The 17,664-nt window shown below is 47.0% G+C and overlaps 1 protein-coding gene and 1 long non-coding RNA gene across 8 annotated transcripts in view; one reads left to right on the top strand and one right to left on the bottom strand.

Annotated features, from left to right (window-relative positions):
* The window catches only part of IQSEC1 (IQ motif and Sec7 domain 1), a 1,385,758-nt gene extending 1,375,232 nt beyond the window's left edge, over positions 1-10,526 (bottom strand). For all 7 annotated transcript variants that reach the window (XR_003856582.1, XM_029600819.1, XM_029600818.1 and 4 more), the window contains exon 1: positions 9,971-10,526. Coding sequence is in view for 6 of the 7 variants with exons in the window: in XM_029600819.1 (XP_029456679.1) it covers positions 9,971-10,227 (257 nt within the window). In the remaining variant the exon portion in view is untranslated. The remainder of the gene's footprint in view (positions 1-9,970) is intronic.
* A 67-nt stretch (positions 10,527-10,593) lies between these two features.
* Positions 10,594-17,664, top strand: part of LOC115091033 — a 103,076-nt gene continuing 96,005 nt past the window's right edge. Inside the window, exon 1 of the long non-coding RNA XR_003856584.1 lies at positions 10,594-11,281. This is a non-coding gene — a long non-coding RNA (uncharacterized LOC115091033). The remainder of the gene's footprint in view (positions 11,282-17,664) is intronic.

The following is a 17,664-nucleotide window of genomic DNA, read 5'->3' on the forward strand; positions in this document are numbered from 1 at the left end:
AGGACATCGACTTGTCGCCGGGTTTGCCAGCGCCACCTTCCCTCCCGGGCCACTGCAGGTAAGGCTGTTGCACTACCATTGGGTCCATATAACCCTAACAGTTACTAATTACATAAAGTACCATGGTTTGGCAAAGAAATGATTGTATACAAAAAACAACTGAGATCAACAGAGCATAGTTGGAGGAAAGATAAATCAGAATCAAAGCATCAAATTTATCTAAAGGAACTACAAAACTATAGAGAAGAGTCAAACAGACAAAGAAGAGAATTTTTTGCAAAGTAAATTCAGGGGTCAGCTAATCAAACAAAAATTATACCATATTGTACAAAATTTTAACCTCAAAAGTATCTATTTCTGAGACTCAGCTCATACCTAGTGCACAGGAATTTGGATTATTTTTTAGTGAGAGTGTTAAAAAATATAACTTCCTTCTTTGTGGATAATAGTGAAATGGACAATGGGGAAGCAATTTGTATCTGGGAATCATTTGCTTTAGTAAGCTCGAGATGTTCTCCACTTGATTAATAGTCTGAAGCCCAATTTTTGCTCACTAAGGGGCGGATTTTAAAACCCCTGCATGCATAAATCCGGCAGGTTTTACGTGCACAGGGCCCTCGCGTGCCGGCGTGCCTATTTTGCATAGGCCGCCGGTGCGCGTAAAGCCCCGGGACGCGCGTAAGTCCCGGGGCTTTCGAAACGGGGAGGGAGGGGGCGTGCCCGGGGGCGTTCCCGAAATGACGCGGTGTTTCGGGGGCGTGCCGTGGCGTTTCGGGGGCGGGCCCGGGGGCGTGGCGCCGGCCCGGGGGCATGGTCGAGGCCTCCGGACCACGCCCCCGGGACCGGAGGACGGAGCGGGGCTGCCGGCGACACGCGCAAAGTTAAGGGGGTGGGGTTACATAGGGCTGGGGGGGTGGGTTAGGTAGGGGAAGGGAGGAGAAGGTGGGGGAGGGCGAAGAAAAGTTTCCTTCGAGGCCGCGCTGGGCTCGGCGCACGCAAGGGGGTGCACCCTAAAGTATGCACCCTGTGCACACTGCACATACTTTCTGGATGTTCCAAGAAGGGCAATTTTTTTTCCAGACAGGCCAACTAACCCGGGTAAATCGCTATGGACCCAAGTAAATGGCTCTAAAAATTGTCCTGTTTGAAAACCCCAAGTGTTTGAGAAATTCCGACATCTTCGGGAGGGTAATTTACAGCAGCCCACAGAGGCTGTTTATGCGCGTAAGTGGGAATTCCACATTGAAAATTCACGGCTCTGCTGGTACATGTGGGCTCATATGCACGGCAAGTTATACCTGCTCCCAAACAGGTGTCGTGTACTGTGCATACATTTTACATGCAAACTTGTGAAAATCAGAAGCATGTGCATAAATGTTTTCTTTCCCTGCCCTGACTCTGCCTGTCCCCCAGAGAACGCCTGTCACTAGTATGGGGAAAGGAACGTGCAAAATCGTGTTCTATGCATGCTCTTCCCCAAACTACCACCTGGATAATTTCCTAAAGCAGATTTACGTGCACAGACTGGGGTTTATTATACATGTAAATTCTTTTGAAAATCACCCCCAAATAAGGATCCATTAGAAAACAGTGATATTTCTCTATCAGTCTATGGTGTATGCATAGAGGGCAATGATATTTTTTCTGAGATTTTCTGAGATGCTGGCAGTGATCTCTTCACTACTTTGTTTTCAAACCTCTAGTAGCAAGAGAGGGATTTTTAAACTTGGCCACTTGTATCTACTACTGGATTGTTTCCATGCTGACGGCCTCAAGTTATGTATTGAAAAATGTTTAGAAGACGGTTTTAAAAGGTTATAAACATTTTGCCACTGACCTGGTTCCATCTGGACCTTATTGTAAAATACAAATAAAAGAAAGTCCAAAAGTAGGGTGACTATTTACAAACTACTGAAAAACAAACAAACCCAGTCAGCCGGAAATGTTACTATAACATCTAAAAGACTCAAAGTAATGACAGTTAAAATCAAGAATTGGTAAAAATAGTGAGGACCCTGGACTGGTGATTAAAAGGTTTGGCAAGGTGGTTTTTGACCAGTCCTTCAAACATTCCTTTATATAATTGGTTGCTCTTTCATTAGATTATTTGTTTGACGCTCACATTACTTTTAGTATTTTAAATGTTATAATAAATATTTCCAGCTGACTGTTTTTCAGTAGTTTATAACTTATCACCTGATTTTTAGACTTTCTGTCATTAGTATTTTAGAATACAGTTTCCCCCACTCATTTGTTAAATAAAATGAATCAACTAAAAGTGGACCTCATGCCTTCCTGCCCTGCTGAGTGGATCAATTGCTGTAGCTGACATACTGGAAAGTTACACATCACATTAAACCTTACAATCAATCAACAATTCCACTTATGACTTGAAGTTTATAAACAATTTCCCTTTATGAATCCACAGAAGTGGAGTTCAAAGTGAGATATTGGCATACATTGTCCTCTGGTGACTGAATACTCTCTAACATGTATGAAAAAGTAAATAATTTGTTACTAATGCAGAACTGAAAGTTCTGTGTATTTTTAACGTTCAGTCTTCAGTTTGCAAATAGCCTTTTTAGAGCAAAGCTGTGCACAGCACTGAGGGGCCGATGTAATACAGTACGCTCAGCCGAGCGCGCTGTATAACCCGCAGTCGGACGCGGGTTAAATAGGAGCTAATCCACCCCCTAATGCAATAGGGGGATTAGCGCCTATTTAATGTGCATCCGACAAGGAGTGAATGCGATAGCGCTTACCACATGCAAATGCATGCGAATGAGGCTATTACTCATTCACTCTGTATTCAAAAAAAAAGTGTGCGTCTCAGTCGCACATTTAGCTCTCAGGTATTAACGCCTGCCTGGAGCAGGTGTTAATAGCTGGGCGCATGTAAAAAAAAGTATAGAAAAGCAGAAAAAACTGCTTTTCTGTACTTAAGTAAAAAAAAAAAAAAAAAGAAAAAACAAAACCTCGGCAGACCGCCAAGTTATGAAGACCGACGAGTTATGAAGACCAACGCCAGTAAACTCGGCATCGGTTTTCATAACCGGCAGCCGTTGCAGGTTCATGTTAGCAAGGAGGCGCTAGGGTCGCAACCCCCCTAATTTCCATACAGCATGGCACCCCCCTTGCGGGCGCCATGCACACATTAAGAAAGAGGGCACTGACTTTTCAGCGCCCGCTTTCCGCACGCTTTTTTTTTTTTTTTTTTGCATCGGCCCCTGAATGTTTAGTAATTAGTATTTCCATGTTGTAAGACCTGGAAACAAATACTCTTCCTAAACTTGAGAAGAGCTGCAGACAAAGGAGGAGAGTTGAGGAAGGAAGCTGTAATGCTGCAAGGAGCCATCCAAGAGTCTAGAGGGGCAGCAAAGGGCCTGGCAAAAAGAGTAGGAGGGAAGCCTGGTAGAGGAAGATGGTAAAACTATCTAGCAATTCATCGGGCAAAGGAAAGTAAGGGTGGAGACAAAGCAATGCACCCAGACTGCTCAGACAGGCCGATACAGTACAGTGCGCTCCGACTGAGCACACTGTTAAGCTGTCATTGGATGCGCGTTTTCCCTTACCCCTTATTCAGTAAGGGGCGGAAAACGCACGTCCAACCTGCCGAACCTAATAGCGCCCTCAACATGCAAATGCATGTTGATGGCCCTATTAGGTATTGGCGTGCAATTCAGTAAGTAAAATGTGCAGCCAAGCCGCACATTTTACTTTCAGAAATTAGCGCCTACCCAAAGGTAGGCGCTAATTTCTTCGGGCACCGGGAAAGTGCACAGAAAAGCAGTAAAATCTGCTTTTCTGTGCACCCTCCGACTTAATATCATGGCGATATTAAGTCAGAAGTCCCAAAGGGGTAAAAAAAAAAATAAATAAATTTTGAAGTCGGCCGGTGGCTGTCGGGCCGAAAACCAGACACTCAATTTTGCCGGCGTCCTGTTTCCGAGCCCATAGCTGTCAGCGGGCTCAAGAACCACCGCCGGAAAAATTGAGCGTCGACTGTCAAACCTGCTGACAGCCGTTGCTCCGGGCCAAAAGGAGGTGCTAGGGACTCGCTAGTGTCCCTAGCGCCTCCTTTTGCCCGTTTCTACCGCCGGACTTAATTTAAATACTGAATCGCATGCACAGGCGAGTGGCCTGTGCGTGCGCCGGGAGAGCGAGCGTTCGCCTGCTCTCCCGCGGACTTTACTGAATCGGCCTGATAGTGAGAGAAGGTTTGTTTAGCCTGCTGCAAATTACCAGGGTCTAGGGAAGGGCGGAGCATTCAGTGGAGCACTGTACACCTTTTGAGAGAGCATGCAACCACCAGAGTAGCAGAACTCTTATTGCCATCTACTTGGTGAAAGGGAGGATAGATAGGTCCTTCCTGCTACTGCAGCAGCAGACGATAAATTCTCCATCTACTGCACTGCAAAAATGATCATGTTATTTTTCCAGTAGCCATTTGGCTCCATAATACTTTTGGATTAGGCCTTTTGTGTTCTAAGTCTATTGCTGATTTGTTCTTCTTTAATTCTCCCCCTCTGGACTAAATAATAGCAATTTAGGTTTTATTTTACTTTTTGGTTATTTCTTTTGACTGTATATCTATGCCATTGCTATGCTTTCTGTGTATCAAGGCTCTCTTGATTTTTTTTCAAAATTCAATAAAGAGATTTAAAATAAGTGGCAATGGTTATCCCACTTGTTTTTGTGCTGTACAGAAGCACTATCTTACATTTCTGTGGTTACCTAGTAACATAAAAGATGATGACAGAGATAGACCAACTGGCCATTCCAGCCTGTCCAATTATTCTTGTCCACACTACTAAGCTGCCAGACTGCAAGCTTAACTGCCTGTAGGATATCGCTCCTTATCCAAGTCAGTTTTTGTTTTCTTCCTTACTGATTCTCTACAAACTTGAGTAGATGAGCATCTAAAATCCCATACTTCAACCAATGTTCAGTTCCCCTCACCCATGTCTTACTACCAAGCTTTGTAATAATGTAAACAGCTGCCAAAACTAGTGAGGCTGCTGGCGGAACATCCAGCCTCCTAGGCCTCCATGGTCTTTCTGGATGGCAACCAGCCACAAACTGCTGGCATCAGCCTAGTTGGTTTCTAGGGACTTGTAGCCTGCTAGGACCAGCCAGCTACGCTACGGCATGTGATGTCACAAGGTGATGCTTCTTTCATCTGCTCTTGTTTTCTCCATGTCACTTTACTGAATAGCGCATGGCCACTACCAACCTGACAGCACTGACCTGGTTGGTTTCTGGATAGTTGTAGCCTGGTGGTAGTACCAGTCCAGCTACCCCATAGCCTTCTGTTTCACTATGCTAAGTATGGCAAAGCAAGGGTTTCCCCAAGGACAAATGCGACTAGGGATACACTGAACACAAAACCAGACTGATCAAAGAGAAACGCAGTAGTACTAGACTGCTGGCAATTGTATTTCAAGGAAGTTATGATCCAAGAAAGGGAAAAGCTAGCACAGCTTTAGGAAAAAGATTTCTGGGGATTGTAGTCCCAGAGAGGCTTGGCTGTGAAGGAAATCAAGGTATGGTTTGAGTAGGGGAGAGAAAGCAGGAGCAAATGATCAGAGGCAAACTTCCAGAGTGGGTGGTCCCCAATAAACTGCCAGGAAGGCTGTGTAGTGAAAGCAGGGCCTGTTGTAGGGAGATCATAGTAAGCTTAGTGCTGCCACTCTAGTTAAAAAGTTAAAAGCTGGGGGCCCTTTTGCTAGGGGCCCAGCAGCATGAGGCAGATTTATCAACAGGCAAGTGTCTGCCTCTTAGCACCTTCTTCAGTGAGGCAGCTGTCCTCTGTGGATAACTTGTTTTACATTATCATTTGCATCACAACACCATTTAGAAGAGAGGGGGCAGACATCTGTCCACATGTCTAAAGGCAGCTTGGGAATAACTCCACCAGGGAGCAGCATGCTACTGTACAACTCAAAAGGGTTTTCTGAGCGGTTGCATGGAGTTTCGGCTCTCCTCAATGTAAATGTCTACTTGTACGTGTGTGGATTACCCCGGTATCTCAGAGAAGGAACTGCGTGAAATGACAGGCTTGAAGAAAGAATAAAGACATTCACTGCAAGTTCCTGGCTGTGTACGGTGTTTCCTTGGTTCTGTCAGCAGTCCAGAGAGGTGGCCTCTCTTCCCCTTGTTTTCTTCATCACCTTGCTGGACAGAGCAGGCCAGCATCAGCCTGCCAGCATTGATTGACCCAGCTAATCTCTGGGGAAATAGTACCCTGCTGATACCAACCTGATTACCCCATGGACTGCTAGCACTCAGAGCAGGTGTCCTAAGGATTTTTCAAATAACAAAAATTGACTCCGGCCCATTGTATGTGCATCTTCAAACAAGTGATTACAATCAAGAGATTACTGTAAAGTTGAAAAAGCCTGAAATCTCCATTATGTTACAACAAATACAAAGAAGCCAAGTGGCATTCTCTCAACTCCTGGGCAGTGCAGATGATCAGTCCATAGAGAGCACTATGGAGATCATGGGCTCCACACTGCATACTGTTCTCGCTATCTGTACATTATTTCAATTTAGGTGAAATGCAAATACATGTAAAGCATGGCCACAGTTTGACAATAACCTGTGCTGCATCTGGTCTACTTGTAAAGTTAAGTTTGCTGATTGCCAAAAGTTTAAACTCAGGCTTTGTATTCAGTACTAGGGATGTATAGGCAAAAAATGTTGGTTTATTTTCATTTTGGCCTTTTTTAGGGGACTTTCGTTTCCAAAGTTCCATTTGTTTTTTAATGTTGTTCATGTAAATGCCATTTTGCACACAAACAATTGAATGTTATGTACTTTATACTTATGCGCACAAACTGCAGTTATATGCATGTAAAAAATGTGTGCCCAAATCTCTGAAACACGAACTGAATGAATACACATCCCTATCCTGTGCAAAACCTAAGAGAGTGTATAATTATTCCATAAATACCCCAGATTAATTCTTATCCTCCACATCAAATCCACTTAGCAGATTTAACAGCCTCAAACCAGTCAAGACAAATGGGGAAACCTGCACCTGATGATGGCTTGTGTACAATATGAAATCACACTTAAAAATAATTCAGACTTGCAATCTGCCATTTCTAATATAGCAAAAATATCTTAACAAGCTGGGGAGGAAGGAAAGGGTTAATGCTTTGCCTCCTCCGCCTCCCCCCCCCCCCCAAACCCAATGATATTATTTCTTTCCTCACCCCCACCTTCCTCCTGCTTTAACAGTGGTCACATCTTAACTAGCTGAAGATTGTCATTCAAATTTGATTTTTATTCAACAGAAAATCAGAATAAAAAGAGGGACAGAAACTTCCTTAAGCTATTGAGTCACTTTTTGGAACATGACGGGGTTTCAAACAGTTGTAAACCTGAAAACAGACCTAACAAAACAGATTGTTTACCGTAGCAAGCATAAGCTCTCAAGCTGTCTGCACAGTGTTTACTTAAAAAGTAATTTTCTTTTCTCCCAGAGGGATCTCTTTCTGGAGTAATCAGTCTAACCAGCTACTGGTGGCGTAATATATCAGGAGAAATCCCTCTGCATATTACAATATCATTAAAATAAATTTAAAAATGCATGCCCACTCATTTCAGTGCATGAAGCCAGGTACTATGTTTAGCATAAGCAGGATGCGATCAAAGAAAAACGAGGGAGCGGAGGAAACAATTTTCCGTCCATGTCTCAAGCAAATCCAAAACGTTGCTTTCTTGAAATACTGCAGAGACCAAAAGAGAGATGTCCTGTATATTCTCTTTGAAGTGAAGCTTCCCTGTTACCTCCCCCCCCCCCCCAAGTAAATTATGAATTAGGGGTTTCTTTTCTCTGCTGCAAGGGCTTCCCAAAACCGAGCTGTGGAGAAACTGGCAGATTGTATAAAGCGTGCGGTAACAGTGAGGCGGGTGATTAGTGAGAACTCCAGGCATGCTGGAAACACTCTTACAATGCTAATAGCAGGGAGCCTAGGAGACCTATGACGTCAATGAGATTCAACAAACAGTGCAGGTCATTAAGCGTCTTCCTTGTGGCAAGTACCGCCTTGGTGGGCATTTGTGCAAAAACACCGCACACACCGCTTTGATCCTGGTGCTTTAAAAGATAGAAATAGCTGCCAAATATCACCAACCAAGACTAGTGTTTTTAGATCATCTTGCCAGTTTAAAACTTGGATAGTGTCACAGTTTAAGAAGTTATATCGTTCTTACAAAAGGTCTGATGATGTACTAAAAGGGTTTTCCCACAAAGCTATGATGCAAATAAATACTTGGTATATCTGTCCCAAAGCGAGATACCGCGATATGCATTAAATTATCTTAAAGTGATCGGACCCTCTGGAGGGGGAAACCCTGTTAAGGCTGAAAACAGCAAATTATAGATGAGTAGTCTGTCTCAAGCGTTGCTTATCCACTGCAAAGACAGCAAAAGATGTGTCTACATGTACAGCACACAAACATTTATATGAAAGTGACAAGGCGACCGCCCGGATTAGACTATCATTTTAAGAATGTATAGCCTGCCACAAAAAAATCTTTCTGTACCTTTTCCAGGTCCAAACCAGCAAAAAGGCAGCAGTGGCACTGATAGGCTTCCTAATATCAGGCGAAATCGTCTAGGCAAATATATTTCAGTGCAGAGTACTTAAATCAGATTTAGGAATGCAGAGGACGAATGAAAAAAAAAAAAAAAGACCTTTTCATTGACACTATTTCTAGCATTCATTCACAAATGATTCACAAATGATTCACAAATTCACAAATTGCCCAGAGCTCTCCTGAAAGAGGCACTAAACTTGCACGACCCATCAACCAGGTTTCTTAGTGCATGCCTTGCTCACTTCAGTTAGTAAAGGCAAATTCTTTAAACTTGTCTCGTAGCAGTTTCTCGTAGAAAAAATCTGGCAAAAATCTTTGGCTTTAGCCCTTACCGAGCGTCTTGAGCAGGTTCAAAACAATGGAAGGGGGGAAACAGAAAAAAATTGTCTCCAGGATTAATAAGTTTATATTTGATCTACAATTTTACTAGTGCTGATATGACGAACTGACATTATGGCATGTCACACTTTTCTGCAGCTAATGAACGTGAAGAAAGATCAATTGCTCTATCGGCTAGAATCAGAAATTAGGTGGGTCGAGAAGGCCATGTCCATGTGCATTTCATAATTCTAATTAAAGATTCCTGAACAGACAACGTGGCAAGGGAGCTGGGACGTACATTCTGCAATCGGAGTAGCTATTGTTTGACCTGTACGTGGTGTGATGTACAATAAAAAGCATCACGTAAATTAGATAATTCAGATGTATAAACATCCTAGTTTTATATTGTACATCGCTTTTGATTTCATTTATTGGAAAGGCGATTAATTAAGACCAGAAAAAGAACACATAGGATTTGATGAAGCTGTAACTTTTTACCACTGTACGCTTTGTTAGACTGAAATAGCTAGTCATTTAATTCTAGACAATATGGAAATGATGTAATTCCATGTGCAGTTTTCTATTGTACACAATCCTATGAGGGTAGACGCCGCTTACACTTGGCCAATGGAAAGGAGAAAACTATTCACCTGTATTATTCTGCTCCAAAATAATACCGCCAGGCAGGATGAGACACTAGGAGAAGGGATCTGGGATAGCAACTAAGCATCGCTGCACTGTACTATTTCTGAAACTCCCATAGCAGACCCATCAGCATTTTCTTTAGAGCACTTATAGCAGATCAGGTTTGCTTCTTCAGGTCACAATGAAACACCTTTCCCATTCCAGCTCACAGAGATCCACAACACAGATTGAATTCGATTTCAGCTAGGCAATAGGCAGCATACCGAGCACCCCGCAATGCCAAACTTGCAAAGTGCCAACCACTGTTGGGACCTCTTCTTCCCCGAGAGGGGAGAAGCCCCGAGAATCCCTGCAGATCTAAAAGACAAGGAGTAAAAGCAGAGAGATCTCTTACTTGTGCTGCTTGACAGTTTCTCGGATAGCCCCTAAGAGCAAGTGTGCGGTGCCCTGTTGCAGCCGGCATGTGGCCAGGTGCCGGTGATGCTCGTCCTGCAGGCAGGCGTTATCATGGTACAGCTTGGCCACTTGCTGCTCCAGCTCGTCTATCCGCCTTTTCTGCTTCTCCAGCAACTCCTGCTGCGTCTCGATTATTTTATTCAGTTCCTTCAGGTACTCCGCAGCCTTGCTCGGGTTTTCGGCCGGGCTCTCCATCGCGCGTTCTCCCCCCTCCCAACAACTCCGGTCTCTCTCTCTCTCTCCCCCCTTGCTCCGTTCCCCTATGGCAAGGACTTAATTGGGGGCGATCGGGTCCTCAAAAGAAAAAGAAAAAAAAAAAAAAAAAGAATGCAAGCGGCCAAGAATCCCCGCGGGCCGGGAGAGGTCGCAGAGTCAACGCTGCCGGGGGGGGAAGGCGCTCCGGTTCCCGGGCTCTGCCATTGCCCGCGCTCGGCTCTTGCCGGAGTTTTCCCCCCCCGCCGCCGTCCGATCCGGAACCGCTGCTCCCCCGGTGCGATCGCCCCCCCCCCCCCCCCCCCCCCCCCCCCCCCCCCCACGCTGCCTTCCTGTGGGACGCAGCGGGGAGAGCGGCAGTGTCTCCAGTCCAGCGCCCCCCGCCTCCTTCGGATCCTGGTAAAGACAGCAGGCAGCAGATCTGCCGACTCCTTCCCACCGGCAGCCGGCGGTGTTGGGGATTAGCCAGCCCTCGTCACCATCCGATTTCCCCTTCTTGGCCGGCTGAAGCGGTAGCCCGCTGCTAACCCGACGCCGATACTGCAGCCGCCGCCGCCGCTGCTGCTGCCTCCGGGGACTGGCAGGGGGGAGCGGCTGCCCGGGCGATCTCTCTCTCTCACCCTCACTTTCACTAGTGGCCCGGGGAGGAAGATCCTGTTGCACCGGCACCTACAGCTTTGACTTGTTGGAGAGCTGCAGTTTGACAGCTGCTGCTGGCCGGGCTTTGGAGGGGGCTCTTTTCTGATGAGTCACCCTCCGCACGCTGCCTCGCGGAAAGTGTCACTTTGATGACCTGCACCGGGGAAGCCGAGGCAGCGAAGGAAGCTCCTTGATTGCCGAGTCAGTGCCGTAGACGCGGGGCAGCGCCGCTCTCCTCAAACAGATCCGTCTTGTGCCACCGCCGGTGACCTGCAGAACTAATTGTAAGGGAGAGCCAGCGTGGGCGGCCCTCCCTTTTCGGCCAGGCACAGAGCAGCTTCATCTTCCCTTGTGCAGCATTGAAAACAGAGTCCCGTTTTGCTGTTCAGGTGGCTGAGTAAGTTTAAGGTTCGGGCAGCATTAGAAACAATTGTAGCTTTTTGCAGTTCATGTGAAGGAGGAAGCTTAAGACTCAGGAGGGGAGGGGGGAGTTTGGCAGAAGCAACATTGAATACTTTTCATGAGCTTAGGCAGCATTTCAGCGTTGTAAAGGTTAATGTTCCTGGCAGGCATGGCAGGGCTGGGAGCAAGGGGTACAGCATTTCAGCTTTTTCCTTTTGTGATCCGGCTTAGTCTTTCCTGAATCAGGGTTGCACCCCCTGCTAGGCACAGCATGGGGTGCAGCCAGTCCACTAGCACATCTGGCAGAATTTTTCCCTTTAGTTTCACTTTTGAAATCAGGTAGCCAGGCATGGCGTTCTTTCCTCCCTACTTCCGCTTTAGCTGGAGACAGAGCTGAACGGTTCAGCAAAGGTATTTAATTCTATATCCTTAAAGGGCCAGCGGTCCTGTATTTATTATTATTATTTATTTATAACTTTTTTATACCGAGGTTCAGGTAACAGATATTATACGTTTAATTGTATTATTATTGCTTATGTTTAAGCAATCCGAGAAACAAATCTATGTTTAACTTTTATTGCATCTAAAGTATTTGTTTATAGGGCCAGCGGCCCCATGGTAATTGCCTTTTCCGTTTATTTATTACTAGCCGTTAAGCCTGTAACAACTGGCTACATTTAAAAAAAAAATTTCGGTCCATTTCCTTCCCACTCCCTCCCCCTCATTCTCCCTCTCTCCCTCCCTCCCTCTCACCTCCCCCCCTCCCCTCACCTCACTCTCTCTTCCCTCCCTCCCTCTCACCTCCCCCTCTATTCTCCCTCCCTCTCACCTTCCCCCCTCCCCCCTCCCTCTCTCCTCCCTCCCCTCACCCTCTCCTCACTCTCTCCTCCCTCCCCCCAGCTCACTCTCTCCTCCCTCCTCCCAGCTCACTCTCTCCTCCCTCCCCTTACTCCCTCCCCCTCTCTCAATCCCCTCCCCTTTCAGCTCATCCACAACCGGCAGATGGGGGGGGTGTCCCTCCCTCGCGCGTGTCGCCACTGCGGCTACTGCTCCTCCCGCTCCTGCTTGTCGCCGCCGCCGCGGCTACCTCTCCTCCCACTCCTGCTCGTCGCTGCCGCTGCTTCTGCTCCTAAGGACCCAGCGCCATTTTTTTTTTTTCGGGCACGCTCTGCTCTGGCCGACGTGCTCGCCTGCGCATGCGCGGTAGAGCTGCTTTCTACTGCGCATTTGTGGCACGTCGGTCAGAGCTCCCTTTTCTAGTAGATTATTTATGGCATCTAAAAGGCTGGCAGCCTGCCATACTATAGGGCCAGAGGCTCTGATGTAATGTTAAATTCACTACAGTTCTAATTAATTTATTGCATCTAGAAGATATAAACATATATTTATATATATAGAATCGGGTAATTAAAGACTAGTGGCAATATATATGTCTACCATTCAGCCAGGTTATGTTAAATCCAGGTAATTTTAAATTGCTGTTGCCCCTTGCAAAGGGCCATATGTACTTAAATTTATTTCAGCTAGAAGTGTTTTGTTATAGGGCCAGCGGCCCCATGGTAATGTCCCCTGTTACATTACTAATTAGTATTTAGGGCAGCTAAAAAGGCTAGTGGCCTGTTTGTTCTTTTAAGGCAAGGGCCCTGGTGTAAAGGGTATTTGCATACTTAGATATAAGTTTGGTATTTTAAGGATTAACAATACATAGGTATATATGTTTAAAGGTATTATTAAATAGCCATCTGGTATTATTAAATAGCCATCTCATATATTGCATATATAGCACATACCGATCCCACCCTTTTTTGTTTGAGGTATCATTTACATTATAATTACTAGCGTCCTAAAAGAACAAAGGCCACAGCGGTGCAGTACACATTATGTGTTTAAAGGGCCAGCGGCCTGTTTGCAGTGCATGTCTTTGTATGCTGGGGTGGCAGCACATGGCAGCAGCCATTTTGGGGAGCAGCACAGGACTAAGGTCACAGCGGTGCAGTGCACATTATGTGTTTAAAGGGCCAGCGGCCTGTTTGCAATGTATGTCTTTGTATGCTGGGGTGGCAGTACATGGCAGCAGCACAGGACAAAGGCCACAGCGGTGCAGGGCACATTATGTTTTAAAGGGCCAGCGGCCTGTTTGCAGTGCATGTCTTTGTATGCTGGAGTGGCAGCACATGGCGGCAGCCATTTTTGGGGGGGGCAGCACATGGCGGCAGCCATTTTGGGAGGCAGCACATGGCAGCAGCCATTATGCCGGTGATCATTTTGGGAACTGCACTTGGAACACAGGGCGGCAGTCAGGTTGGGGAGCAGGGCTTGACGGCTGACATTTAAATCATGTGGGCCGCATGGCTGCGGCCATATTACCGAGGATACAAACAGCAAGGGTTTAAAAAAAAAAAAAGTTTATCGATTAACTGTAATTTTGCAATGCAGTAATTGTCAGTTGGGGATGGTGTCTACAAGTCAGCGGTCAGGAGCGGCAGAAGGGTCCTCGGCACATCAATAGGCCCCCCTCAGGGTAGCAGGCTCAAAAGGTTGGGTGGTGAGAAAGACTGAGGTAAGAACAGGATCATCAAGCCAAAAGCGAGCAAGCAGACCGCAGGGTAGTGCAGGTGCAAAAAGCAGGGGTATCCAATTCTGCAGCGCCAGTATCCAATACTGCAGCACCAGCTGTAAGTGACATGGATCAGTGGCTGTTAGAAAGTAAAGAGCATGCAGCTGCGCACGGAATGGAGTGGGTAGGGCAGTCTCCCCCTTCATTGTCTCACGGACGGGGCAAAGGTGCTTTGTCAGGAGAGCCCGAGTGCTCACCAGGAGACGACCTAGTGCAGGATATAACAGCGCTCTCCTCAGCTCCACAGGGTCGGTTGTCAGCGTTACGCAAGAGGAGTGCCAAATCTCAGCAGCTAGGGGCATTATCGGACAAGAAAAGGCATCCTGTGGGCCCCAGAAAAGCTATTAATTGGCCCTGAGGCGTCACTGGGGCATCCACGACGGTCTTAGGTTGTGGGGAAGCTTTGCCGGCCCCCAACCCATTGGCTACAGCTTCCACGGCTCCTAGCACAGAGGCTACTTCATATGACAGGGGACGAGGTAAGCCTGCGAACTGTGATACTTTATAGTCATCTGATTGCAGTGATACCGAAAGGGTGTTAGCCGAGTTGCTTTGCTTTTGTTCTGTTCCCTATTACTCAGGCTACCCCTTGCCTGTCAACCCCACCCTCGATTCCGGTGGTGCAATCAACAGTTAACAGTTTGCCAGCCTTAGTTCACACTCCTCAGTCGCCAGTAGACGTCAATCCTTCCCTTAGCCCTCGCCAGTTTGAATTCTCAAAATCCAGTGCCACAAGTAGCGAGCGATGTTTTATATGGGGTCACACCCTTAGCCCACAGTGTGCCAGCATCAATTAAAGAAAAAATATGGAAGCGGGATTATATTGATATATTTTCGCTCCTTATTACTGATATGGAAGTTGAGCCAGAGAAAGGGGGATCAAGTGAGGTGAAAGAAAAGAGACCCAAAGTGGCCAAGAACATTCAGAATTGGATCAGGGCTTTCCACATTTTCATGACCGCGATTGTGGAACGTGAGCCTGAATATTCCCCTTTCCTCATAAGATACATGGACACCATCATGGTAGCGCAGAGGCGGGGAGGTTGGGCTTGGCTGAACTACGACATTTGTTTTTGGAAAAACATGGCCCAAAACCCCGCCGTCTCTTGGCAGCACAGATTGATTGACCTGTAGTTGGATGAGATGACTTTACAGAAGTCCTCATGGGTGGATAGAGCGGTTCCATCAATACAGTTATTCGAGAGATAGGGGCTCATTCATGAGAGAGAGAGGTTCATTTCAGGGTGCGGGGAGGCGAGACACATGCAAACAGTTCAACGCTGGTCACTGCACGTGGAAAACTGTAAGTTCAAACACATTTGCTCCACCTGCGGATTCGGTTCACACCTGGCCATTCAGTGTCGCACCTCCAAAGATCACAGACAGTTTCAGCAGCAGCAGGGGGGGACTACCGGCTGAGTTCACGGGCCCCAACCCCAGTCAGCGTTGAGGCAATGCGCCCATGGCTTGATCGCTATCCTTACCAGGACGAGGCTGAGCGGATTTATACTGGCTTCATGCACGGCTTCTGGATCCCTAGTCAAATTATAGCCCCTATTACGCCGTAACCCCCTCCAAGTAATGCACGTTCAATAGCGATGCATGAGAAGCAGGCAGGGAAAAAAGTGCAGCTGAATTAGCTTTAGGTAGGATAGCGGGCCCCTTCCTTTATCCGCCTTCGCCAAATTTGGTATTATCCCCCTGGGTATGATTCCCTAAAAGAGCCGGGACGCTTCCGGCTGATACATAACCTGTCTTCCCACCTAGTAATTCGGTCAACGACCAAATTGACCCTCATTATGTGCAATGTTGTACTCCTCATTTGACGCGGCAATTCAGATGATCAAGGAGGCAGGACCCGGCGTGCACATGGCTAAGGTAGACATAGAGCCTGCAGTTCGCCTTCTGCCGGTGCACCTGGACTCCTTCCACTTGCTGGGTTTTCATTTCAAGGGGCAGTTTTATTTCGACCGCTGCATACCGATGGGCTGTTCAATCTCCGGCGCATTGTTTGAATTATTCAGTTCATTTTGCATTGGATAATCGAACAGCATGCGGATAGAAGGCAGATAGTGCACTACCTCGATTTCCTGTTGGTGGGGAGGAACGGCGCTGACTGCTTTAACCCACTGGTCATCGCAAAAGAGGTAGCTAGACACTTCGGCGTCCCGTTAGCAGAAGAGAAAACGGAAGGACCAGCTACCACAATTACCTTCCTCAGGATTGAGCTGGATGTGGTGGCCCAGCGGTCCAGGTTGCCTGAGGATAAAGTGTTTAAGCTTAGGGAGGCAATCTCTGGAATGCGCTGCCTTAAGAAGGCCACCTTGAGGCAGTTCCAGTCTTTGATTGGGTTACTTACCTTCGCTTCAAGGGTGATTCCTATGGGCAGGGCCTTTTTACGCAGGTTATCACTTGCTATGGCTGGGGTATGTGAAAAAACACCACCGTCTAAGGGTTTCCAGTGCAATTAAGAGTGACCTAGTTGTGTGGGAGACCTTTCTAAAGGACTTCAATGGCGTTGCATTGTGGCCGAACCCCCTAGGCAGAACAGTGAGCTGGAGTTATTCACAGATGCGGCAGGAGGTGTTGGATTCGGGATTTATTTCCAGGGCGCTTGGTGTGCTGAGCGGTGGCCACATCCATGGCACCAGCACAAAGTCACCAAGGACTTAACATTCCTCGAGTTAGTCCCGATTGTGGTTGCCCTTATCTGGGGAGAGTCACTTGTGGGGTCTCACATTGTGTTCGGATCCGACAACATGGCTGCGGTGCAAGTGATTAATGCACTGTCCGCATGCACTTTTGAATCGAATGCTCTCATCCAGCATTTGGTGCTCACGTGCTTGCGCTTCAATATCACCTTTAGAGTGGCCCATGTCCCAGGTAGACTCAATAACATTGCTGACTCTCTCTCCTGCTTGCAGTTCACAACATTTCACAGCCTAGCACCAATGGCAGACCGTTACCCGACCCCCACACCCAAGGTGGTGTGGCTACTTGGCCCTCTGAACTTTGGAGCATGATTTTGGGGTCCTTGTCAGTGAACACGCGGAAGAGTTACCTCCTATCACTTCGGGAGATACTAGGATTCGGGGGGAAGGAGTCACTTGAAGGAGATGATTGGCCATTACCTGTGTCCACGCTGGACTACATGATGATTTGCAAGAGCCAAGGAAAGTCCAGAGCTGCGGTAGCAAATTGCTTAGTTGGAATTTCCTTTTTCCAGGCTTCTGGGGTCCCCCAGTTCGGCATTGTTTCCTGTTAAGAGGGCTATGTTGGGTTGGGCCAGGGAGAACACCCAGAGAAGGGGCAGTAGAAAGCCCATTACCATCGAGATCCTCAGGAGCATCCGTGAATGCCTGGGGGCCGTTTGTTGTAATGAAGCAGAATCATTCTTATTTAAATGTGCATTCTCCCTGGCTTTTTACGCGGCCCTGCGTGTTAGCGAGCTAGCAGCTCAGTCTAAGCACGGGCCGTTGGCTACTTGCTTGCAGTTGGCAGATACAAGGTTTGAAGAAGGAAAACTGACCCGTCACATTCACAGGTCCAAAACAGATCAATTGAGAGCAGGAGCGAATATCACCCTCCGTGAATTGCCCAGTTCGTTGCACGATAGCATATTTGCAAGATACGGTGTACAACATACGGAGGTTCGCTGTTGGTGCACGCTTCTGGGGTACCATTAACGAGATACCAGTTTTGTCGGGTATTGCAAATGGCTTTAAAATCCTTGGGTCTGGGCACAGAGGGCTATTCGTCGC

This window comes from Rhinatrema bivittatum, chromosome 4 (genome assembly GCF_901001135.1).
Source record: "Rhinatrema bivittatum chromosome 4, aRhiBiv1.1, whole genome shotgun sequence".
Classification (NCBI taxonomy): Eukaryota; Metazoa; Chordata; class Amphibia; order Gymnophiona; family Rhinatrematidae; genus Rhinatrema; species Rhinatrema bivittatum.